Source organism: Dermacentor variabilis, chromosome 11 (genome assembly GCF_050947875.1).
Source record: "Dermacentor variabilis isolate Ectoservices chromosome 11, ASM5094787v1, whole genome shotgun sequence".
Taxonomy (NCBI): domain Eukaryota; kingdom Metazoa; phylum Arthropoda; class Arachnida; order Ixodida; family Ixodidae; genus Dermacentor; species Dermacentor variabilis.
The window spans coordinates 34260707-34286485 of NC_134578.1; the positions used below are offsets into that span (position 1 = coordinate 34260707).

General features: G+C 43.5%; 1 protein-coding gene across 3 annotated transcripts in view; it reads left to right on the forward strand.

Moving 5' to 3' along the window:
• Nucleotides 1-25779, forward strand: part of LOC142564664 (serine/threonine-protein phosphatase 2A 56 kDa regulatory subunit epsilon isoform-like) — a 60299-nt gene that overhangs the window by 9365 nt on the left and 25155 nt on the right. For all 3 annotated transcript variants that reach the window (XM_075675765.1, XM_075675767.1, XM_075675766.1), the window contains exons 2-5: nucleotides 15150-15346; nucleotides 17339-17440; nucleotides 18217-18309; nucleotides 22020-22319. In XM_075675765.1, coding sequence (XP_075531880.1) covers nucleotides 15150-15346; nucleotides 17339-17440; nucleotides 18217-18309; nucleotides 22020-22319 — 692 coding nt within the window. The remainder of the gene's footprint in view (nucleotides 1-15149; nucleotides 15347-17338; nucleotides 17441-18216; nucleotides 18310-22019; nucleotides 22320-25779) is intronic.

Below are 25779 nucleotides of genomic sequence, written 5' to 3' on the forward strand. Positions count from 1 at the left end.
TCACAGCAGCCACTGGTCTGCAGCATGAAGTAAGAACATTTTATCAGGTTGTTTCATGTTCACTTCTTGTTGGCTGTGTATGAAAGAGCAGGTACAATAATTGAAGAAAACTATTATAGTATTTGAAATAAACCAATAAACCGCGTGGTGCGAAGAGGAGAATCTGATGACTAAACTTCTCGGTAAATCATAGGGTACATAGACATAATCACCACATATATATGATAATAAAATTTGCAGATACCTTAAATGCACTAAATGAAAAAGTGAAAACTCTCGACTGGAACAAATGTGTTTACATTAATAAACATGACAGCACCGTTTACCTTTCTACATGGTGGTGCCATTATGTCTGCTGCATCTAATGGAAAATGTATAGGTTCTTGCACCTTTGCTGCTATTGGTGCATCAGTCGATCTCTCGGAGGAGGTTCTTAACTGAAAATACAGTGTTGGGACTTAGACTTTGCACCACTAGTGCTGCTATGAGCTATCCAACACAGCCGCACCTCATAGGTCTAACAGCGACAACGTAAAAGAAGTGGGCAAACATTCGGGATTTCAAATAAGGTAACTCGAAGCTCACCACTTTTCAAGAATGAGCCCAGCAGACGCACATGCAGTCACTTTATACAGGAATGGGACTTTCAACGGCCGCTGTAGTATTTGGGGTTCATGTTGTATACGTGTACAAGACTGAATTGGGAAGGCAGTAACGAGCAATGTGATCTCCACGGCCGGTCTGGCGATCTTCTTCAATATGCTCGCAGGTGAAATGAAGTAGGAACATACAATAACCTCGAGTGGTATTTGCTGTTCAGATCTTATTCGATTCCTGAATTCACTGTTAAAAATTATCTAATAGTCGTTTCTGTTCATGTGCGATGCGTAATAGCACTTCGAAGTCTCACCGCTGAGTGACCGATGTGAGTGAGGACTGTTCCGAATGATTCCTCTGCTGAAGAGGCACGGCAGTTGTGCAGAGGCGCACGAGTTCCTGAGTGGGGTTGATAACTTTTGCTTAACATTAATAACTTCTGCTTAACAAGTTCCTAGCTGTCATTCAATATAAATGCCCCGTTTTGGGGCAGCCTGTAAATCTGCTAACTTGATTTGGGCAACAATTTCTTTTTTGGCAGTCTCATCATGTGTGCGTAACATTAAAACTGAGTGGTGCATGGTGGTAGCATACTTATCTCCTTCAACGAACGAAGTAGTACTGCATATACCCCTACGTGTATGTGAGGCGTGCCATTGCTTTAATAACTTCATTATTGTTATGGTAGTGCGCCGGAAGCACAAGGTTGTGGGATCGAATCCCGGCCACGGCGACGGCATTTCGATGGCGGCAAAACGCGAAAACACCAGTGTACTTAGATTTAGGTGCACATTAAAGAACTCCAGGTGGTCTAAATTAATTAGGAGTCCCCGACTATGGTGTGCCTCATAATCAGATTGTGGTTTTGGCTCGTAAAACCCAATAATTCAATTAATAGTGCACCGGCTAACAGAAAGCAAAAACAAATTGAACACCGTTTACTGGCCAAAAATTAGTATATAGAATAAAATTACTGTTTTTGGCACCCTGGTTGTGACCACAATAAAAGACACTATACTGATTACTCTGTTACGCGAGGAATACGCAAACACAAACGAAATGTTGAGCTGGATTTTTTTTTTCTCTAAATATTGTTCCCATAAATATGAGAACAACGTGCTGTATGGGGCATATATGTTTTATTTGTTTGAAGTGGCGAGCAGCTGGCTTAGTTTTTTTTTTTTTTCGTGTGTGCTCCATGAGACCCAGTGATGAAAAACTATATGCGGAAAAATAGAGATGAGAGACACATGCCGCTTGAAGAACAAGCAAGACATCTGTTCCCCAAGTGAACTAAAATAACATAGTACGAAGAAAGCCGGCACTGTGGCTACAATACACGCGCAATCACCGCACAAGTTTAAAAAAGGCATTTATTCTTAGCACATAAATACACATCACATCTAATTAAGAACAATATTTGAATGGTCCAGTCAAAAATACCAGTGCGTGAAGTGGCACAAACGACCCCACCGAGCAATATCTCGAGCAGTTTCCAACGGAGCAACTTCGATGCAATCCAATTCACTTTGATCGCAGCGCCGCCGCATCTTTTGTTGGGTGCTTCACTGCAAAGCACGCCCACCCCTGCTGCTCATCTCACTCAACCTTACACTCTGGTTACAACCCATGAATTAGTCAATCTTAGAACTAGCAAAAGTTACAGATCTAAATCATTGTTTTAGTTGGCGCCACTCTGAAATTTTACCATACTAAAGTATTACCTGATGAGAACATGCTTTAAATTGCTGCTTTCTGGATTGTTATAGCTTAACCACCAGCAATTAAAAAAAAACGCACCAAGCAACTGGGAATTTTAAAAGGGGCTTGTGAAAAGCAACATGCCCTCATCCACTTGTAAGTGTAACATGTTTCTGTGATTTATGCATCTCAGAATCGCCATGCAAATTGTTTACATAGCTGTCAACCGCTTAGCCTCCAGCGCACTCTGTACTCTTCCGTAACTTATCCCCAGATTCTGTCATCAGCAGCTTTTGCATAACTTATGCTTTAGAAAGCTTAACGATGTGCCATCACAATTCTTTTCACATGCATTGTTTTTAATGATCACTTGTGAACCCATTGCTTAATTCTGAGACACGCGTGATGCGCTTTTGTACATATTGCAGCGTTGCCACGTGGCAGTGTTTGTGTGGTAATAGTCATTCTCTGTGTCGTGCCTCCGTGACACTTGCCTGCAACTGAAGCACAGGACAGTGGCACTACTGTGATAAGGTCGTCGCAGCTTGCCACACATGTACCTTATCTTTATTGCGGACCGCTGGACTGAACTAACAATTCATGGCAGGGGAGGGTGTTGTCACCGCATATCTGGAGCTACGTCAGGCTTGTCCATTGCGAAAGCCACTCCGGTACAGTGTAGTGATTTGTTTTGCCAGATGTTACTCCAATTTTTATCGCCCACGATTCCAGACCTGACTGATACCGTTGATAACATAGGTGGGGCAATGACGAGGGACGAGTTGCATCAATACAGCTTCGAGCCTTAGGCAGAGTGGTTGTCTCATCCCTGCTGGATGTGGTGTGTGTTGGTTTTTAAAGGTAGCTCTTCCATGTGACATTGTTGCAATGGCTCCTTTACCAGAATTTGAGGCTGTGAGCAGTACTACAAAGACAATATACACTGTGCTGCAACAGAATTTATTCGTTAATTCATTTAGCTGTGCTGTTATGCAAGAACTGTGCCATTTCTGTGTCACTTGTAACTAACGACATGCAAGACTTAGCAGCTTCAGCTATGAGGGATATTGCCTTACATGTAGAAGACAGCAGACATTGTACAAGTAGGATGTTATATTTAAAACATCCTTATAAAGCTATATGATCACTAACAAAAAATGACCAGTGTGAAATTAAAGGAGAACTGACACACAATTTGTCTGGCTTTCAACATGAAACATATCTTAAATTGGTCAGAGGGGATCACTTGCTAGGACTGCATGCGTAAAACATGCTATAGCATTATTGTTTATATTTTTGCAACCGCACTACCCATGCGCCTCACTCTTGGTATCGTTGTGTAGAAAAAAATTGTCTTTACTCGATCATGCATGTGTCGCATGCACAGATTGTGCCATTGTCACGCCACACGACTCAATTGGAGCTAAATTTAGCACCTGGCTCAGCGTTCAGAGAGGCATAGCTCGACAGTATGTTTGCCAATCTGAGCAGGAGAGATTGTGTTTGAGAGAGCTCACTATGCCATAGCAGGTATAATCTATCAATGCCAAACCAGCACTCATCAGGAGTTATAAGGCCTACAAATGTGAAATTTGTTCAAATTTTACACTTGGTAGGCTTTGGCCCTCCTGCGTTCGACACATACTGTCCAGAAATGGCATGAAAGCTTCTGGCAGCGAGACAGAGAGATATCCAACCCCATTGACCATGGTTAAACGTGTCCATCTCCATAGTGAATGCAAGCGCTGGAGTTTGTGACAAGCGCAGTATCTCCAACAATGCACCAAGTGTGTGGCAGGCTTGAGTGGGACAGGGCAGTCTCGGGTGCCACCGGTAGAGGGTCATTTCCTCATGCTACTGCCCGAACAGCTCTGGCTGAGCAGATGGACCCACTATCACTAGGGAGCGAGCACAACTGCAAAATTAGGCTGTAAGGCCCCCACTAGCTGCAACATAAGTTACACATGCAAGCCTTCTAATGCGTAAATAAAGGCCACTTGTGTATTTGGTTATGTCGCTTCTGTCCACTAGTGCACATACACTGAATGCAACACTCGCAAGAGGTTTCACTTACCCCATTGCGGCTGTGTCTCTGATACAGCCTACCTGTTCTTTTTCTTTTTTGCTCTCCCATGCCAACAGTCGCTCACATTTGTACAAGCGTCCACTAATGGCCTTTGTCACTCACTCCCTCTACAACTGTGAAAAAAGCGCGTGCATGCGTGTGTACTCATCAGTGAGCATGGCGACCTATAGATTATACCAAATTTGGAAACTGCAGCTGCAGGCAGCATAATCACCAGACACACCCTGATTGATCCAGCTTAACCATTTGTTGGTATCAGCTTGGCCTTGAAAAGGGGAAGAAATGTTCCTGCAATGACTGGTGTTGGGGGGGGGGGGAGGTAGGTTGCTGTTGGCAGGAATGTCGCGAATACGTGCTCCACCTTTCCGGCACTTACTTGCCGGTGTCTGCCAGCCACCAGCATTGCAGCAATTTTGTTTGTTTACTCCTCCGTGCTGTCGCTCTTGGTTTTCATCGCTGCAATATAGCGAGGAGGGTAAAAGAGACTTTTTGCTGTCTCCGTGGCCGCGCGTGCCAGACTCCGACTTCAGCCTACAGCAGCCAGGGCTGCTTGCGTCTGCTCTGCTTGGGGGACCTTCAAAAATAGAAGCATTCCCAACTCTGTGGCAAGCGTGGCTTTAGAAACCCTTCTTTCTTTCTGTCTGATTTTCTTCCCCCCCATTTTTTTTTTAATTCTCTCACGGTGTTTAGTGAGTGGCCAAGTTTCTCATACTGTATGCCCTTTCTGCATCCAATTTGCGCTTGCGGAAGGTCAGGGATTATAAATAAATTTGAGCGGGAAAAATTGATGTTGCAGATGGCGCCATAAGATCCAGGGGACGGTTGACGTTCGCTTAACTTGCCTTTTCATTCTTTAATAATAATAATATTTGGGGTTTTACGTGCCAAAACCACTTTCTGATTATGAGGCACGCCGTAGTGGAGGACTCCGGAAATTTTGACCACCTGGGGTTCTTTAACGTGCACCTAAATCTAAGCACACGGGTGTTTTCGCATTTCGCCCCCATCGAAATGCGGCCGCCGTGGCCGGGATTCGATCCCGCGACCTTGTGCCTTTTCATTCTTTGTTTATTAAATTTATTTACTTAGTTCACCAATGGGAACACTCTACAGAAGTGATTTTATGTCTCATTCATATTAGCCGCGCGCACACCTCACTCGCAATTTTTTTTTATTGAGAAATGGAGAAAAGCCATTGTGCAAATCGATGTCAGCAGCCTCTTACCATGAACCACATTTTGGTAATGTGCCCGTCGTGGGAGGAGAAAAGACATTGTCATGAATGTCACAAAACACTAGCGTTACTTCATTCCTCATTGATCTTCTTGGAGAACACACTGGCATCTCTTGACGATGCATTTGTTAATTTTTAGTAGCAAGTTTTAAAAAAATACACTATGAAGTTATGAATTTTGTTGCTTAAAACATTTCTCTGTATATATAAAATCTTGTGGTTGGTGCATCACAGCCTCAGTTGCTTTTGTGCCATAAAGCCCTGCATAACTACATTTATTCACTTATTTTTTCATCCCCCTTGCTGATTGGAGGTGATGTTAATGAGTATGGTGGGGCGACACAGTCAGTGTGGCTCATTTTTGGTTGTACAAATTGAATTGTTCACTGGCATTACGAGTTTTGATTACTGTAATGGACTTCTTGCTTTTTATTCTTTTTTAACCAGTCTTCTGACAGGTGGTTTCAGTGGTGCATTGATTTGGTCGTTGCCACAGTTTACTCGAGAAGATTGGCTTTTTCCCCAGCAATTAGTAATTTGTTTCCTGCCATAGAAATGCAGTAATTACCTCCAGTGCCTTGATGATTAGCACTAGCACATCTGTATTAACCTGTTATTACTGGAACATTTGCTGATGTTCATAGCTTATTGGTTTCGATTTTATGTCCAAAGAGTTATCTCGTAAGGTTCTTGACGATGGCTATAACTAAGCACCTGCAGTAATGTCATTGCCTTCATTACTGGAACAAGATTTACCCACATGTGCGTTGTTTTGGCTTTTGGCACCCTTCCTCTTGTTGGGAGAATGGCCAAGAGATCTGTTGCTCATAGAGGCTGTACATTCTTTGGCTGTTCAGTGAGTGGCCGCATGAGAGTAAGGCAGCGATGAACCAGATGCTGAAAGTATCGATGGGGCGGCGCAATGTCGTGCTGCCAATTCATTTGATATTCTCTGACTTGCTATTTTTCGCAAGCAGTCTTATTCACCTAGGTCATCCAGATTACCCCTGACACGTCGCACCAATTTGTCGCTGAAATGTGTGTTGTCGATTTCGTCGCCAAGCTTGAGAGAGAATAGAGACCCGTTGGGTCCTCTGCACCGCCGCTGACACTATCGTCACACCGCTTGCCGTCCTGTCGCTGCTTTCTCTATCGTGTGGCTTGTTATTTTACCATCAGTATGTGTCCTATTATTCAAATGGGTCGTCTGTACTATACGGACACTACCATTGCACTGTTTTACTAGCTGAAAGGCATGTTCATTTTCTCGCTCCCATTGCCGTGGTTGAGGAAGGGCAACAGGGATCTGCTGCTTATTTTTTCAGGGTTACTGATTGTTTATATACTTTTTTTTTCAGCAACTAAATGCGTCACTGTTTTGATCATTTGAACAGGCTTGCTGCCTGGCCTGGTGTGTCATGTTTGTGGCTTTTCTTGCTTCGGAATAAAAGTGGTGTGTTGGTTTTATAGCAGCGTTCTCGTGTACTTTTCCTATTGGGCATTACAGTTTGTTTGCCCCGCCTTAGCACTTGTCAAGAAAGGAAGAGATCGACTCGATAAAAGGTTATGTCAGTTTCCGCATCGCAACAGGTTTTTTAATGAGCAAACTGTTTTGATTGTTCGTCTAAATTTAGCGTCGTCCACCAGTTCCTGCTCCCCTTGTAACTGCAGGCACCCTGTGAAGCAGATGTCTCCATAAACGTATCACTTGAAACTCAATGCTATTTGTGTTAATCTTGGGCTGGAAAGACAATTTCTGGTTGAACTTGAGTTTGCATCATGTTTCAGTTCTGTTTCGAGATCTATGTGAAATGCTGCCAGATGTATTCGAGAAAATGCTTGCCTTTTTGATTCCTTTCCTTCCTGCTGTGTCTTTTTTCTTTTTTTTTCTCTGAATGCCTTGTTTACACATATGGCTTCAGGCTCTAGGAGTGGGGACTCTGCTAATCCTATTACTGAGTTGCGAAACTGTTCTTCTTTCTTTCCTGCCTTTGCTGTGGCGTTGTTTTCATGGTCACATTTTCCTTTTCCCGGGTTCAAAGTCATCACGTTTCCCAAGGAGAGGGTCGTTTTATCATTGCTGCTGCTGCGGCAGCATGTGTTGGGCATTCTTCAGTCCTCAATCATCCTGGTTCGAGCAAGCGTACAAACGTTGATGACCTCGGGAAACCAGGCGTGTAATGCTTGGCAACGGCTGGCACAAAAATGCAAGGAAGGAAAGAATGGTTGCGTGCGCATATCGAGATCAAGCGAGATTATACTAGGTGAGACTCTGGGGTGAAAAAAAACTGCACTCGTGAAGGCAGCATTCGTGCTGGTCAATGTTATTGAGGTAATGCTGTTATTGTTTGCATGCTTTGCTGTCTTCTGTTTTGCTTCGCTTTGCCTACCTGTCCACCTGTTAGGCCTCCCATAGTGGTTACAGCACTGGTCTGTGCTTTGTCTTTGGTGTGTCTGTTTCACACGTGTGTGCTTGTGTGTGTGCAGATGTTCTGCTGCACATATTTAGCTTGTGTCCGGGTTCTGTGCTTAGGTCGCAGAATGTTTGAGTTGGTTTCCAGTTTGCGTATTACACAAATTTTCTGGGAATGTTTGTGTGCATTGTGGGGTTTGTGCAAGCAAGTGTTCATGTGTCCACATGAATGTGAACCAACTACCTATATTGCTGGTTTTTCGGCTCAGTTCTTGGTGGATTGTTTTCCCTCCCCCCCTTTTATTTTTCTTTGTGGATTTTGATAGAAGGAGCAGAAAGTGACCCACAAGATGGATTTAAGGTTTAGTATGACAGTTCAGAAATGTGAACTGATGCTGAATTACGTTTCAACTGGCATGTACAATGCATCACTTTGCAGTGGGGTCTGCGGATATTTGAAAATTTCAAATAATGGCTAATTCCCTATTCGATTCAGTCTTTGAATCAAGTAGTGAATATTCTTCAATATGAATATTTTCCTAATAGTTTTTGAATAGTCCTCAGGCATGAGTGCTCAAGCATAAAAAGAGCAGAAGTAATAAGTTTAATCCCGGCAATTGTACTACACATAAAAGAAAAGAATTTAGTAGTGGAGCACAGTATTACATCACTCAGGAAGACGGACTTTTCTGTCTAAGTGCGATCATTCGCACTCAATGGAGGATTTGGGTGTGCGAACAGACTGCTTATTTGTTCTGAATCCTTCACTTGGACGTTTTATTAAAGATTTCATAACGTGCAATCTTATGGCAGAAACTTGCCAAAATTGTTAACTCTATGATATGAACATCAAATCAAATCAATGTTTATTTTCCAGTAAAAGAAACAGAAACTGGATGGTCATTTTGGGCTAAAAGCTACGAGAGTAGCTTGACGGGGCCCAAAAGACCTTACATGGCAACATCACCTTGGCACACGATGAAACGCTGTAGTAGACATATACATATATGTGAGGCAAAAACATAATAGTCATGACTGCATTATAAATAACTATGTCATAGTGCACCGTAGTAATGACAGCGAAATGCATATATGCAGGAGAAAAAAAAGAGAGAAAAAAAAAAAGACAATGGAAACAGAATGTTATCACTGAAGCAACATATCATAACTGAACAAAATATTGTCTGAGTTGCTTCCTATTGTAACCTGCAATATCTACATATTTGTTGAGAATAAACGGTAAGTTGCAGGCTAGCGATTGGTGTTTGTAGCAGTACGTACGGAAATGTGGACTAATCCATTTGTCAGATTTTCTTGTGTTTATCTTAGGCTGACAGTGTTTTAAGCATGCTAGACGTTCAATTAAGTTCTTTACTAATATCTCAGAAAATTGCATCACATATAATAAACGGTATGTGTGAAGGTGATCTACTCTGACAATATTAAACAATTTATATGCATCTCTAGTCGTATACAAAGGTTCTAGGTTTCTGATGTGATAAATAATTTTTTTCTGCAATATCAAAAGTCTGTTTATATTGGCTTTAGTTGTCGTGCACCAGACCAATGCACAGTAGTTTAGGAGTGAATTGAAAAGGGCAAAATATATCTGTAGTTTGGTAGAGGCTGGCAGCATGCCGCGACAGCGGCAAAGTACTCCTGTCACAGAGAATATTTTTTTACATGGATAGCTTACATGTGAATCCCAAGTTAAAGTAGATGAAAAATGAACACCAAGAATTTTGTAACTGTCAACAATCCCTATTTCTCGATCCTCAAAAATAATGTTATGGTTTAATCTTGCTTTTTTGTTTTTCGCATGAAATATCATAACCTTTATCTTTGTTGCATTAATCTTAAGTTGATTTTCTTTAGATAGCTTCTTCAGTAGATCATTACATTGTGATAACTGGTTTATATCAGATCCTTCCATTAAAATGGTGCTGTCGTCTGCATATATAATAAATTTTGCCCTTCTATCTAAATCTACTATATCATTAATATAGATGTTAAACAAAAGGGGTCCCAGCACATTCCCTTGCGGTGCGCCAAATTTATTGTGTAAGAGGGTTGAGGTTTCGCCATTTATACATGTGCACTGTAGCCGTTTACTGAGATATGATTGTAATAAATTTAAAGAATTGCCACGTATACCATAAGACTGCAATTTGCCAAGTAGTGTAGAATGATCAAGGCAGTCAACGCCTTGCTAAAATCCACAAATAGAGTAAGCGTAAACATGTTCTTTTCTATGTTTTGTAGGATGCATTCTTTTAATGAAAGTAGAGCTGTCTCTGTTGATCTCCCCTTTCTGAAGCCGAACTGTGTATTTGTTAAAACATCATACTTGTCGAGAAATTTTGTCATGTGAGAGAATAACATTTTTTCAAGACCCTTAGAAAAAACAGGCAATACAGATATTGGCCTATAGTTACTCGGTACGTTGTGATCAGCACCTTTAAGGATTGCTGAAACCCTGGCACATTTCATACGTTCTGGGAAGCTTCCAGATTGCAACACTAGGTTGAATATATGTGCCAGTAAATTAGAAATGTAACATAAACAGTATTTTATGGGCTTTACCTGTACATTTTCAATATCGACTGCTTTGCTATTTTTTAAGCTAGCGAAGGTACTGTAAACTTCATATTGTTCATTGTTTATGTTAATGCTGAAAACGGCTGTTTTTATTCGAGAACTGTTCAGAAAGTAACGGATATTTGATTTTATTTGACTATGGTTCTGGTGGTATTGGATTTGTATTCGATTCGACCTCAAAAATCACTATTGCACTGCCCTGCTTTGCAGAGTAATTTTGTGTATTTACCATTCACACTGTGCAATGCCATCGGATTGTCGTATGCTTAGTTTCCTAATGCTTTCAAGCTGTTGGCATTGTTCTGCATACAACTTGTAAGTGCACTCAGTTTTGTTTTTTTGTTAAACAAAGCTTCAGCTCGTTTCTTTTATTGGTCTCGCGCACTAGCCGATACGTTCTGAGTCATTAGAACAGTGAAAATTATTTGGAGATCCAACGCACATCTTGGACTCTGCTCAAGGGATGCTTTCGTGAAGCAGTTAACTAAATTTGTTGCTTGCAGGTACCTTAATTGCCATCCTATGCAGTGTGTAATTGCATGCAATGTTAAATGTATCGCACAAGTCACAACATTAAATGTTGTGCAATGTATGCGCTGTGCTGTTCACAGGCTATGCTGAAATGCAAGCACCAATCCAGGTGGACGCACATTGTTGGGAGGTTGACACAACCCACTGCACTGCTTAGTGGCTGTGACAGTATGCTCGAGCGTAAGGGTCCGATGCCGGCTGTGGTGGGATTGGACCCCTCATATTTTGAGGGGGTGAAGTGCAAAAATGTTCATGCTCTTGGGTTCACGCTCACAATATTAAAGCACCCTAGGCAGTCAAGATGAATCCAGAGCCCCCCAACTACAGCATGCGTCATAATCGTACATGTAAAACACCGAAATTTTGAGGGGGGGGGGAGTGCAAAAGTGTTTGTGCACTTGGGTTCACGCTCACATTATTAAAGCACCCTAGGCGGTCAAGATGAATCCAGAGCCCCCCCAACTACAGCATGCATCATAATCGTACACGTAAAGCATCGGAATTTAATTAGATGTTGACGTGAAGTTGTCACTCGGATAAAGGTGGTGTTTGATGCTTGTTGAGGGAAGGGGGGTAAGAAGTGCATGGCAGAGAGAAGTACAACACGTGTGTAAATAAAGGTGGGGCTTCTATATACCTTTTGTGCGAAGGATTTGCCAAGAATTGGGCAGCCCAAATGCAAGAAACTCAATAAAAAATCAAATAAGTTGTTGAATGTCATGCGCTACTGTAATAAGAGAGAGGCCTGTGTGCTTTGTAGATACCCATGAGATGACACTGTATGTACAGGTTTTATGTCACAATTGAATGTCTTACTACACAGGTTACCGGTGTGCACTCACTGCCACTGTTTTGTGGGTCAGTTCTGGTTTCTTGGGCCAGTTTGCTGTGTCTTGTTAGGCAGGATACTCATCGAACAAATGACATGAAGTGGTGTTGGGTTAGAAAGCCACACTTTAAGAACTGTCTAAATCAGCGGCAAGGCCAGAGTAGTGGCTTGTTTTGTTGTCGAAGCAATAGGACAGGTATGAGTGAAGGTGTGCTAATACTATTAGAAAGTTTATAATAGGGAATCGAAATATTCAAAACATGGAATATTTATAGAAAAATTTTGGGATAATTGGCACCCGTGAGCAAGCTCTTCAGGAAAGAAACACTAAAACATCGAGGAGTTGATTTCTCTTGTTTTTAGTACTTGGACTACCTGAATATAAAGTCAAAGCCCATATTTTTTATACCACTACGTTTGGCAGTCATAGAACACATGTGCAGAGCTACACAGGAACATAAGCCAGCATTTCATGACATGGTGGGTAACGAAACAAACTTGTTTGTGAAAACATGAATGACAAAATTGCTTAGTGCTCTCACGTTTCACTATATTTTTTCTAAGGCATAGAGAGCTATAGCATTCACTTAACAGAAGAAAAAAAATCACAAGTAAAAAATGCCATGTCAGCACTCCATTAAAGGTCTTCACCACAGCGTCCTTTCTAGTTCATGATGATCACCATCATCTCTGGAGCCCTCTGATAACTTATCTTCCCCCTTGGTGGTCAGTGTCACAACGAGGGCTCCAGTACAATAATCGTGCTCTTCACTTTGCGTTTGATAAGATTCGAAGCCCCACCATTACGACATCCTCTCCTTATGACAGCTATGCAACATGATCTCTTCGTTCTCTGCACATAGTCTGTGTCATCCGGAGGTCTCGAGAAATCGACATGAGAAGTCATTCTTCTCCACAGGAGGTGCACAAGTCGGTCTGTGTTTCAGACCCCAGTGGTACACATCAAACACTGCTCAAACGAGACAGTTTGCCTTTGGAGTCCTTCGGGCACGTGCTAGCAGTCTGTGCACATTTATATATTTTTTTTTTGTGTCGTCAGTGCTAGCAGTTCCGCTTCCCTTTATAAAACGGCGGGGAGGAGGGGAGGCATGACAGGTAGCTTTTGTTTGCCGTGCCATCGTCCGTCAGCAGCCCACGGCTGAGTTGTCACAATGCACCGCTCTTGCTGCCACTTGTTCCGACTCTCGTGTGCGTGGAAGGGATGCACACATTGTCGCACACCCCAACGCCTCGCCCGACCTTGGAAAGGAAGGGAGGGAGGGGCGGTTGCGGCTGTTGAATGACGGCAGCAACCGATGCGATGCGTGTCACCTTTTGCGAAAGAGTTCGGAGAGACGGAGAGCAAACACAAAGAAAAAAGAAAAAGCGGGATTGGCCGGAAAAGGAAGTTCCTTTGTGAAAGCGCTTCTCGCGCATCGTGCGTGCCGTCTAGCACTGGCTGATAACGGTGGATAGTGTGCACCCATTTGGATGGGGCTCTTCTATTTACTGCAAACAGGTAGCTGCCTTTGCTACACTCTGCGACAGTTGCGTCCGCTTTCTGTCTGTGCTACGACACCTTGTACCTTATGCGAGGTTCTCTTGCCTCTTAGAGCAACAATCTGAAGTACAGCACTCGCATTGCTGGCACCGCGCCATGGTGCATGAGGTGGTCATAAACCAACCTTTATGTGGAAGTTTAAGTGATGCTAGTGATGCTGCACTGCGTATCATACTTAGCAGCCAACACTGTGATGGCTAGGCAAGTAATGCAGTCATTAGACTCTCACTTAGTGTGTTTTGCAACACAGTTGTTTTTGATCTGTAACACTTTCCACGGAACAGCTACTTCATATACTATAACTATAACTTGCAGGTGTAAAGTTATGTCAAGTCACATATCACTTGTGCACCATGGTGCTTCCTTTCATCATCATCATCACTTTTCAGAAACACTGGGAATGAATTGCAACAAATGATTGAGGACCTTAACTGAGAAAGTGTAAGAGTAGAGTTGAAGATTAATATGCAGAAGAGAAATGTACTCTTCAATAGCTTGGCAAGGGGACAAGAATTCATGATTGCCAGTCAGGCTCTAGAATCTCTGCAGGAGTATGTTTAAATAATTTACGCACAGGGGACCCTGGTCATGAGAAGGAAATTTACAGAAGAACGAAAATGAGTTGGAGTGCATACAGCAGGCATTACCAGATCATGACAGAGCTTACCATTGTTGTTGAAAAGAAGAGTGTACAGTCATTGCATTCTATTGGTGCCAACATATGGGGCAGAAACTTGGAGAACATGAGAAGTTCGAGAACATGTCAAGGACCTTGCAAAGAGCGATGGAACGAAAAATGTTAGGCGTAACGTTAAGAGATCAGAGAGCAAAAGGGGGTAGCTGATATTCTAGTTGACATTAAGAAAATGAAATGTAGATCGGCAGCTCTTGTAATGTGTAGGGTAGATAACTGGTGGACCATTAGAGTTACAGAAGGGGTGCCAGGGAAAGGGAAGCGCAGGTGAGGATGGCAGGAAATTAGGTGGGGTGATTTATTTCTGGGAGAGGCCTCTGTCCTGCAGTGGATATAAAGATAGGCTGGTGATGATATTTTCATTTATAATGTGCATTTAAAATATTCAAGGCTTTTCTTTGGTTCTTGTGTACACATTCCAAGCTAGTGTTTGCAACTGTTCTGTAGAGAGTAACGAATGTTTTTACCTTCGTTTTGGTGGTTCCATAACACTAGAAATGTTGTTATAGCAACCTATATGGGTTGCTATAAAACAAAAATGTGCAAGAGTCGTCATACTCCATTTATGCTTGGAATAATATGTGTTTATATCGGTATCATGCAAACAGTGCATCTAAATTTGTGTGGAATATATCGGTATCATGCAAACAGTGCATCTAAATTTATGTGGAATAAGGTTTTGTACATGATACAGAAGCTAGTTTGGAAAATCTGATAAATATGAAAAAAAAAAAAAACGAATTATCAGTGTATCAGTGTCCCATCACCCTCTCTGTTAAAATAAGTCATCCTTCAATGCGGATTCAGTATGTGACGTCAAGTTATTTTTAGCAGAATCAATCGCGTCAATAGCTCTGGCAATGCCTGTGTTCACATGCTGACCCCCCCCCTGGAACTCTGTGCAGATGTTGGTGCTGGGGAGCAGGAGGAGCTCCTGATTCGCAAGCTGCGTCAGTGCAGCGTCGTATTCGACTTCATGGACCCCGTGGCTGACATCAAGGGCAAGGAGGTGAAGAGGGCCACACTGAACGAGCTAGTCGACTATGTCACTGCTGGCCGCGGAGTGCTTACAGAGCCAGTCTACCCGGAGATCATACGCATGGTGAGCCTTCTTGGAAAGTTGTGTGCATGGTTCTCGGGCTGCAGAACATTGTGAGAGGGTGGAAGTGGGGTGGTGGGGCTTATTTGACTGTTAAACAGTCTTTGTGTTTATGCCCTTCTGGCACTGATTAATTCTAATTGCACATCGGAAATTCAGTTTCTCCGCATATTTTGCATCTCCAGAAAGAAAAGCGCACAGCTGCAGAACAAATTGGGAATTTTCAATTGTGAGTGAGTTCTGTCAAGTTTACAGAACGTGAACACTGTGCAAGAACTCTCTGCAGGAACTTTTGATATGAGAACGTCAACTATTCCATGTCAAGCGTACCGGGAAGGCACCAATCCAGTCAGCAACTTGAAAAATATGTCTACTGTTAAACGCACAGCCTCCCAGCTCATTTTACTAAAACACTTCATACTTGTTATTCACGCTTGCAGCATAGGTCCATCCAGAGGTGTTCAAAGACGTGTGCAACACGCTCTAAATATTATTTTTGTCAGTGCTTTTGGCATTCAATACATTATTTTGGCATGCACAATTGTGCACGCTGTGCCTGACAAGGTTATGCCTTAGCACAAATCTGGACACCTGAACAGCCTGCAAATGGGCCAGGAGTGTGTGATGGGTAAAACTTTGTGGAGTACATGCGCAGACACACATTTGTCAAAATGCTCCTGTATTATCGGTATAAATTCAAACATAAAGTGAAAGTTACTAGAGTTTGCTTTTTCATTTTCAGGGTCACCTGCATTTGTAACAGTTGATTCTGTAAAATGTTGATTTGTACCTAAACCAGGCTTACATGCTGGCTATGGTGTAATTTGCATATTGCCCTCTAATTTGATTGCATGTAACCTGTGTTCTCTAAGGCTATTTTTCTTGTTTGCATTACAATTTATACTGGTAAAGCATAACCATTTGACAAAATATTTGCTGAACAAAGCTGCAGAGCAGGTTATTTGGGAGGAATTTTGGTGGATAGGTTACTTTTGTGAGATAAAAGGCATACAGGCGTATCAAAGACACGCCAATGATGAACCATTTCAGTGCGTCCATTGTCTCTGTCTGTGTCCCTTTCATTTTGAAAAGTATCGCATATGCTGAAATTATAATATTCAATTGTGCAGTGGCTGATGGCCCTGGACAGGTTAAGAATGCTGTTTGCTGCACATTTTTTTTTTTTTTGTAGCCAGTTATGCGACTGGAGAGATGCACAATCTTGACGCATTCTTGCAAAGTAGTATTGGGGTTTTGATGGGCAGTGCAAGTTTCTTGGCAGTGTCCTCTCCAGGCACTAATTCTGTTTGTTGAAAATTTAGTTTCACCTAAATTCCTGCATCTTCAGGTCATGAGAAGTGTACAACTGCAGAACGTATTAAGCATTTTAATTTCTACAGTGTGTTTTGTCAAGATTGTTGAACATGGACTCCATGTGAAAACTATGTAGAGGAACATCAGGTGTGAGAACATGGAACTATTTCATGTCTAGCATACTTGTAATGCACCTATTTATCCACTTAAAAAATATGCTTGATATACACAAAATCTTTTGAGAAACAATGATAGAAGTGAATTGGCACCAGATGAGATACTGGCACCAACAGCACATACACATAGACATTTGCTTTTCAACTCGTATTACTAACATTTACACTTATTAGTAATATATACAGCACGGCTATGTCCAATTAGAAGTATTTCAAGGTACATGGGACACATTTTAAATGTCAGTACTGTCATCAGTGTTCTTGTTTTTGATAGACTATCTCGGCATGTATAATTGGGCACACAGCATCTGGGAGGGGCATACTGTTTTGTGGCATCTTGTAGTAAGCTTGAGTCAGGACATCGCAGTTGGGTCTGGATTGTAACTTGTTCTCTATAGCTGTGCTCGAACTCTGGCCGACTGAAAATGACAACCATCGCTCTACTCTGTCTTTTAAGCAAGTGCCATGTCATGCATCGAGCTTTGCATTTTCCCTGTTGTTGCAGATCTCTTCGAACCTCTTTCGGACACTACCTCCAAGCGAAAACCCAGATTTTGATCCTGAAGAAGATGACCCCACGTTAGAGGCCTCCTGGCCACATTTGCAGGTAATGGAATTTTGGACACTGTGTTACAGTGTCGTCATTCATATCAGCAGCAGAGGGGGGGGGGGGGTGCATGCAAGGGAAGCCTAAAGCTCGAGCTCACATTTCGTCTAATAAAGGCAGAACTGCAGTGAACAAAGCCACAAGAATGCCTGAAGCTGCAGGCATGAAGATTCGACAAAGCCATGCACCAATTGTTGATTTCTTGGTAGCTGAACAATCGAAATGCCAGAGAGTTTTTTTCTAGCTATTTGAGTCAAAAACTATGCGGGGATTGTACTTGACACCATCTCCTTTCTGGGTTGGTCGCTCTACGATCCGAGCTAACCAGGAGGCTAGCAGATTGCAGAGCGAGGGCGCAGTGCAGGCGTCATAAGGCAACTATTTGAAGGTTAAAGCTGACCTTGTGTCAAACCACCTGTATGGTTGTTGCAGTTATGTTTGTAGTGCTTCTGCCTGTTCAGAACTAGTTCCGTCTTGACTGTGCACCATCATGTTGTGCCTGCAACACGCTCCCAGTTTGTAAACCAGATTCACTTTCTTGTGTGATCCTCTTTTCGAAGTAACAAAAAATCTTTGATAGCTGCCTGCAGTATGGCAATCAATTGGTTGCATTAAGTTAGCTGAGTGCTCCGTAGGTGAATGGAGCCATGCTTTGTAGCTCTTGCAGGTGTGGTGAGCCATTTGGAGTGAACTTGTCCTGAAGTAACCTTACAGCCTGTCCTTCTCAAAATCATGTCCTATCTTCTCTTTTTTTCTTTTTCCCCTTCCTGATGCAGCTTGTGTACGAGTTTTTCTTGCGGTTTTTGGAGTCTCCGGACTTCCAGCCAGCACACGGAAAGCGAGTCATAGACCAGAAGTTTGTTTTACAGGTGAGTGGTGACTCTGTTTTGCCCCGCATATTCGCTTTAAGTTACAAGAAGATGGCCCTTCTGGGAAGCCATGTTCACTACTTTCTTCTTCTGTTGGCCTCCTTCATTCACAGCCGCTGACCGATAATTTGGATGAGCTCATTTATTTTTACAGCTTCATAGCTGCACACACATCTCGAAGAATCGGGCGTATTGCAAGCAGCTGAAATTTTGGGGCACTTGCAGTGCGCCATTCAATATTTCCGACCCTGAATTCACATCGCATGCTATTTCCATGATAGAGTCTAGTAGAGAGAGCGATGTTTTTTACTTTAATACATCATCTTCTTGAAAACAAAAGTAGCAAAGCTCAGCTGATTCAGTAGTCACACTGTGCTCAAACCATAAGAAAAAGCCAAGCCAAGTCTAGCTGCTAAGTCGTAAAGGCTGCATTTGGCAGTTTGTCATACCTGTTCTTTGTCTGGCATTTGATCCTTTACATGCTATGTAGCAATACAGTTTGAGCGCTTTCATTGTCTGTTGTTGCAAGTTTTTTATCACTCGCAATTGTTGAGCAGCTTAGAATCGTACTAACTACAGCAGGCACGTACCCAGGATTTTTTTTCAGTGGGGTCAAACCCAAGGTAACTTTTCAGTGCAGTAGAAGGGGGAGAGGGGGTGCCTTTACTAGTACAATTGTGAATAATGCCCACCGTTCGCCATAAAGACACGTTAACCTGCAAAAGAGAAATGAAGTAAGGTGTATCTCACAGGTACGCAGGCAGGGACGGATGCACAGGTAGGGACAGATATGCCAGTCCTGTACAACCACGTAGAGCGCAGGACGTTGTGGTTCTAGACGTACTGCGCCCACCGCAGAAGGTTAGAGAAACACCCACATAAGTATAGTAGAGAAGTGGCTACGTTAGGCGGCTTGACTGATAACTGTAGAAGCGTCATTCAAAGCACGCGGAATCATTCTTCACTTCCAGTGGCCTTTTCTCTACTTACTTTTTAAATAAAAAGATGTTCAGTCGTAAATATTTTCACAAAGAATGGTTGTTTGTTAATTTTTGCTTTTCCATCTTGTTTGGCTGTTGCCCCCGGCCCCCCCTGGGTACGTGCCTGACCTACAGCCTCAATGTCTACTCCAATGCCAATGGTGAAGCAAGCTAAATGCCAGACAATATCACTTGCAGAGAAACGTGAGATAATCAGGCTAATAAAGTGTGGCTAATAAAAGTGATAATAAAGTGCAAGCACTGATCGTACTTGGTCTCAAGCAACAATGTGACGTTGGTCAAAATACAGACTGAGCATGTCATGCGTGAATGTACGTGAATGCAGCAACACACCAATGCTTTCCTGGCCACTAGCGGAATAAAAACGCTTCTGGCAAATTTGTATGTTCAGACTTCTAAGGTGTTCCCCTCCAAGTCCAAAATTTAAGTTGGTAACTGTATATGTAGCTGTATCTCGTCTGTAGACTAGTGTTTGCAGCGTGCAGGTTATAATGAGAGTGAAAGAAAATGAGTTGGCTTCTGGCGTGTTACGTACCAAAACAACAATCTGATAAGGCATGCCATAGTGGAGGCACCCCAGATTATTCTTGATGACCTGGGGTACTTAAAGGGTCCCTCACCAGGACACATAGCAAATTTTGGTTATGTGCTGGAAGTTATGTGTTCTCTAGGGAGCGTTCTCTCGCAAAAATTTTTCAAATTGGCTCATTAATAGCGGAGATAGAAATATTTCAGTGCTGCTAACCCATGATTTCAGCAGGAGGGTTCCACTGTGAAGCAAGACGCTCTCTCTACTTGCCCCGTTTAGCCTTTGCAAGCGAAATTCCTTCCCTGCGGTCTCCCATACCAGACCTCGAAGATCGCGTGATGCATACGTCACAGGCCCTGCCTCATTTTTTTTTCTCCTCGCTTTTTTTGTTTCCTGTGCTACGCATTTCCGCTGACTGCGTGCAAGCTGTTGCCTCGTTCGCACAGCACACGATTTTGCACGCTGTGCACAAAAAAACATGACTAGCGGCATAATTCAGTGCTACACAAATACTGAGGCAGAACAAGCAGATCACTTAGCATGTTCACGCATTGGAACACGGTAGAAAATGGCATAGTTTCGGTACCTGCTCACGTGACCACACGACCGTGGGAACCAGCAGACGAAGCGGAAGTACATCTCTCTTGCGTCGGTGCGAAGTAAAGCAGATAACATGCAGACATTCTGTTTGTGTGTTTCATTATTTCTCTAAACTTCAAGTCGTCAATTCAAGCAACAGATCGCACAGATAACAGATGTTGTCTTGAATAATTCTCGAAGTCACATGTCACCACGAGCGATGTCACACTGCAGACACGATTACATAGGCGCAGGGGCACGACTACGTCGTCGTCCCTCTCCGGGCGGATTCGCCGTGAGTGAAGAGGGAAACGGCTTTCGGATTGAAATTTCAGGCCTTTCCGCAGCACTTAGCAATGTAATTCTTTGCAAACACGATCATTATTGCGCACTGTATGCTCTGCGCTTGTCAGCTCAAAATGTCTAGACCTGGTGGGGTCACCTGAACATGCACCTGAAGTGCACAAGTGCTTTTGCATTTTGCTGTGCCGCCGCGGCAGGTTGTAGTGAAAGTACGACTGCAAAGTTCTTATTCAGTGATGTGCTAAAGCTGGGCTCTCATCATGACTCTGATGTTGAGCTTTCGTTAGCTGAAAGTTGTCACCATGAAGTTTTAGAATTGCTGCGCTTTAGCAGCATACTAGGATAGAGCTACAAACAGCAGTGCTTATGGCAACAGCCTGTGGCGATTCTGCCCACCTAAAGCACGCAGGCTTCTTATCACATTTTAACGTTAACTCTTTTACTGACCACAATGTCTCGTGTAGCAGACGAACGTTTTAGCACGTTGTGGTGAGCACGTCACCAGATGTCTCCAGCAGAGCTGCTCTTTATGTTTCCATCTTGGTGCTTCAGTGAAATAATAAAATATGTACATTGTCGTGTGTGCATTGTTTTGTTTCTGCCCGTGAATGTGTTTAAATGGACCATCACTGTAATCCAGTATTTCTCGTGCGGCACAAGAAATGCCTACTGTGCGCAGCATTTCTTGGATGTTGTCTGAATTTGTACCGAGAACGTTGTGTAATTAGACTGCGCATGTGATGACAACAGTGTTATACATTCTCGAACGTACGTGAGCACTAGAGATCACTCTGAAATGTATGGAGAGACATGTATAAATAGCAGTTGAAGTTGACCACAAGTTCAGATTCGGTGACTGGCAACTGCGTACACTACTTTCATTGGGATTTGAGTGCTGTCTGTTTTTCTTGGCACAATATCTCCCAATAAAAAGTTTTGGCACTGTTTGATTCTTTACCATCACTAAAGCATCACAATAACCATGAAAGTTGCGTCCGTATCACTCTACTATAAATCTGCAAATCAAGATGCAATAATCGCATGTGCAAAAGGTTCACTTTTAAAGTTTATTTTGAAGAATAATGGACAAATGCACCGCCTCTGGAGGAAGAAGCTATCTGAAGCTATAACGTTGTGGGGATGTACAAAGTTTTAAAGTGAAGTATTTTTTTTATGTTTTACGATCAGATTGTTTCCCCTTTGAAACGATAAGTCTTTTCTGTGCGGAAGAAAAGTGTGGCTGAGGCTGCAGCCAGGAATTCCGCCACCTCTCACACAGTGCCTTTTTTTGTGCGCAGCTTCTAGAGCTCTTTGACAGTGAGGACCCGCGGGAGCGGGACTTTTTGAAGACGGTGCTGCACCGGATCTACGGCAAGTTCCTGGGTCTTCGGGCGTTCATCCGCAAGCAGATCAACAACATCTTCCTGCGGTTCATCTACGAGACAGAGCACTTCAACGGGGTGGGCGAGCTGCTGGAGATCCTGGGCTCGATCATCAACGGCTTTGCGCTGCCCCTCAAGGCTGAGCACAAGCAGTTCCTGGTCAAGGTGCTCATTCCGCTCCACAAGCCCAAGTGCCTCGGGCTATACCATGCACAGGTGGGTTGTTGGGGTGCCGCCTGGGGGCGAGTTTTGGAGGAATGTTGCAGTACCGGGGCATAGGTCGAACGAGAAGGGGAACGAATTTTGTTAGTCGAAACCATATGAAGCAGACAGTTAATGAATCCCAAGGAAAGTGTAAGGGAACTTATCTAATTTTTAATTGAAGTGTAGAAATAATAAGGTAATGGGAAATGAAAGCGCATAGAGACAACTTGCTGTCAGTGGGACGAACATACAACCACCACATTAAGCTTGCATTGCTCTACCAATTGAGCTACGGCAGTGGCTGTTCCCATGTCCACATTCTTGGGTTTGTTTGTAGTATGTATTTTGTTTTCCAGACAAACTAGCTGTAAAGTTACCCCTCTTCTTGTAGAGCGGTCTTAGGCACAATTTCAGTTGTCGTGGGGCCACTGTGAGACAAGGAAAAAGAAAACCGAAACAGAGGAAGAGTCGGGTGTAGCAAACGCATTACTTTTGTAAACACTGTGCGAACCTGTGTTACCCCTGTCTCACGGTTTAAAATTAGTGGTTCTTGGCTTGACTTTAGTGCTGCTTTGAAAACGATGCGATAAAATATGTGGAAATGAACGGGAGGGTGGCAGCACAGCATTGCAACAGAAAGCAGGCCGGTTCAGCTGTCTACTTTCACTGAAAGCATGGTTCCGCAACCGCTACGCTGTTCATATTGAACTTGAAGACGCTGTGGCAAAATTTCCTCGGGAACATTGGGCACGATTTCTCCTGATAATGGTAGATCCAATCCATCGCAAAGGTGGTTGAATTTGTTCGTAAGTGCGTTGCTTCCCCGACTGAAAAGGCCATCTGCTGAAGTGGAATTGCTTTTAGCGCTTCACAATAAGATTGTGGCAGAAGAACAACTATCCACTGGGACAAAGCGACAGCGCTGAAGAGCGGTCTCGTCGACCACCTGAAACGCAGCGCGATAAACTTGAAGCTGCTATTGACAGGGGGCCATCAAAATGAGTGAATGACCGACAGTGACCAGAGCACGCCACAGATCAGCTGTACTGTTTGTGCACGTGTACCTCGGGTGCCCAGTGTGTGTCATTGCGTGATGACACTGTTGAGCATGCCCATACCTGCATAACAAATGCCTAGGACAATGATGTGCTGCGGTATGTCAAAAGGCACTGACGGCCGTCCCCAGACAAGAATACCGTATTTACTTGCATAATGATCGCACTCGCGCAATGATCGCACCCCTAAATTTTGTCGTCAAAATTCGATTGTTTTTTTTTCCCGTGTAATGATCGCACCCTGAACTTGCCTTAGCGATATGTCGTGTGCCAAGTCTATCTAATGATGACCGTGCTTACCATCTGTCCAATGCTGTCAAATGCTACGCGAGTGACTCAAGACATACCAAGCGGTCTGCACGCACCAAACATTCTTAAACAGATGCCCCATTTCATTTGTTTCACCACTTTCCGCACTACCATGAAAAAAGAAAGTATGTACAACCAAACTTGCCTTGGCTTTATTATTTTTAGGCTTTATAATGGTTGCGGTCAACAGCAACAATAACAAAAAAGGCGCCTTTCGATTCTTCTCGTCTACACTTGTGGGCATGCAACAAATCGCGAGCGGCAATGATAGTAGCCACGTTTACACTGATACGCTTGTCACGAGGAGTCTGAAAAGCAGCGACAGCAGATGTTTTGTCTAGGTTCGGCTATACGCTGTCGGCGTTCATGACATGCTCGAGAAACTTCAGCTCTTCGTAACCGAGGTGAACGCTTTTCTGGCTTTAGTATGAGATTAGCGGTGCGGAGCTCCTCAAGTACCGTCTCTAAACGCTTCATATGTTCTTCCGGCATCAGAGAGAGAGAAGGTCTCCCCCAGTGGCACTGTTTTGTACCTTTTTACCTTGGCAAGGGAGAAGGGTACCTTATTCATACGCCAACACTTGTAAGACAGCTAAGATATTAGCCCACCCTTAGCAGAAACGTGCCGTATTAGAATAGTAGTGAAGATAAATGCCGCAGTTTCCACAGCATGCCCGCCATGTGTTTCTGTCACTGGCAGCTAAGCGCACCCATCTCTGTTTCTGTCCCGTTAAAGTGGACATGGCTACGTTATTGGCGTAAAATTGCCAATATTAACGATATTATTCATTACTGATACGTAAGAAACTGTTCAATGCACGTAATGCGAGAAGAAAAAAATCTCGTTCGGTGCATTCGGCTTGCCCCGCCGGCCACCATTTTTGTTTTGGTGCCCTGCACTGCTACAGTGGCAGCCGACTGTTTGTTGACCTGTTGTCATCACGCAACAAATGTGGGATGAAAAAAAAAATTTTTTTCTTTTCGCAGGAAATTTAACCCGCGTAAGATTGCACCCCTGAATTTGTGTCAATTTTTTTACAAGAAAGTGCAATCATTATCTGAGTGAATACAGTACTGACAGTTCACACACAGGTATAAATGCATAAGCATTTGCATGCTTACCCTAGGAGAAAACAGTCCGTCTGTCCGTCCGTAAGACAGCTTTCAAGATGGCGCCCGCAGCAGTGAGCGAATTCAACTTCCTGCTGCATCTCACTTCAACGCCAACGAAGCGTCAAGAACACATTGCTCACAGAGCTCTCAGCACATGCCGCACTCAGCTACTTTCACAGATCACTTTCAAGATACGGACCCGCGTGCCTCTCTCCAATGCTAACTAAGCGGCAAGAACACAGTGCGTGAAGCTATCAGCTGTCGGCACTTTTGTCGGCATCGCAGATTTCTTTCAAGGCACGCTCCGTGTGACGGTGTTGCCGGCCGAGTAAGTTTGGTCACGGCTCGTAACGATTTGATGGGATTGATAACGTGCTAAAGAGCGATAACGATTACAATGATTGGAACGTCATCACTGCACCTGGTGCTGCCACCTGCAGTGCTTTGCTTGCATCATCAAAGCATCTTGCGGTGCTGTCCACACCAGTTTGTGTCACCAAAGCGCTGTCATTTGTGCTCCCTTGATCGAGCTTGATAACATTGATACTGACACCGGGCAGTGTGAAGACGAGCAAGTGGCACAATGCTTACGCATATTTAGACAACTCCCAGAGGAGTTTCTGCAGGACTTCTGTCTCTGGCACAGAATGAGCTTATTGATAGATAAAAGTGGAGCTTTTCTTTGCGAACCTCGCTGGGTTTTCATGATCGTGGGTGCTGCGTGGCTGTTCCCTTGCCGAATAAACCAACCAATCACCGTGGGGGATGCGCGTGATGTCACTGCCGCTGGATTCCTTGCACCTGCACCAGACGGCGCTTGCCTCTGCAGCAGCAGTGACGGTGGCTGTGCCCCCGGGTGGAAAAAAAAAAAAAAAAAGCTAGGATGCCCCATAATCTTCATCACCATTGGAACGCCACCAAATGGCATTTGTCTTCGTGCATTCGCAGCAGCAGTGGTGGTGGTGGCCATAAACACAAACTCGTGTTTCGACTAT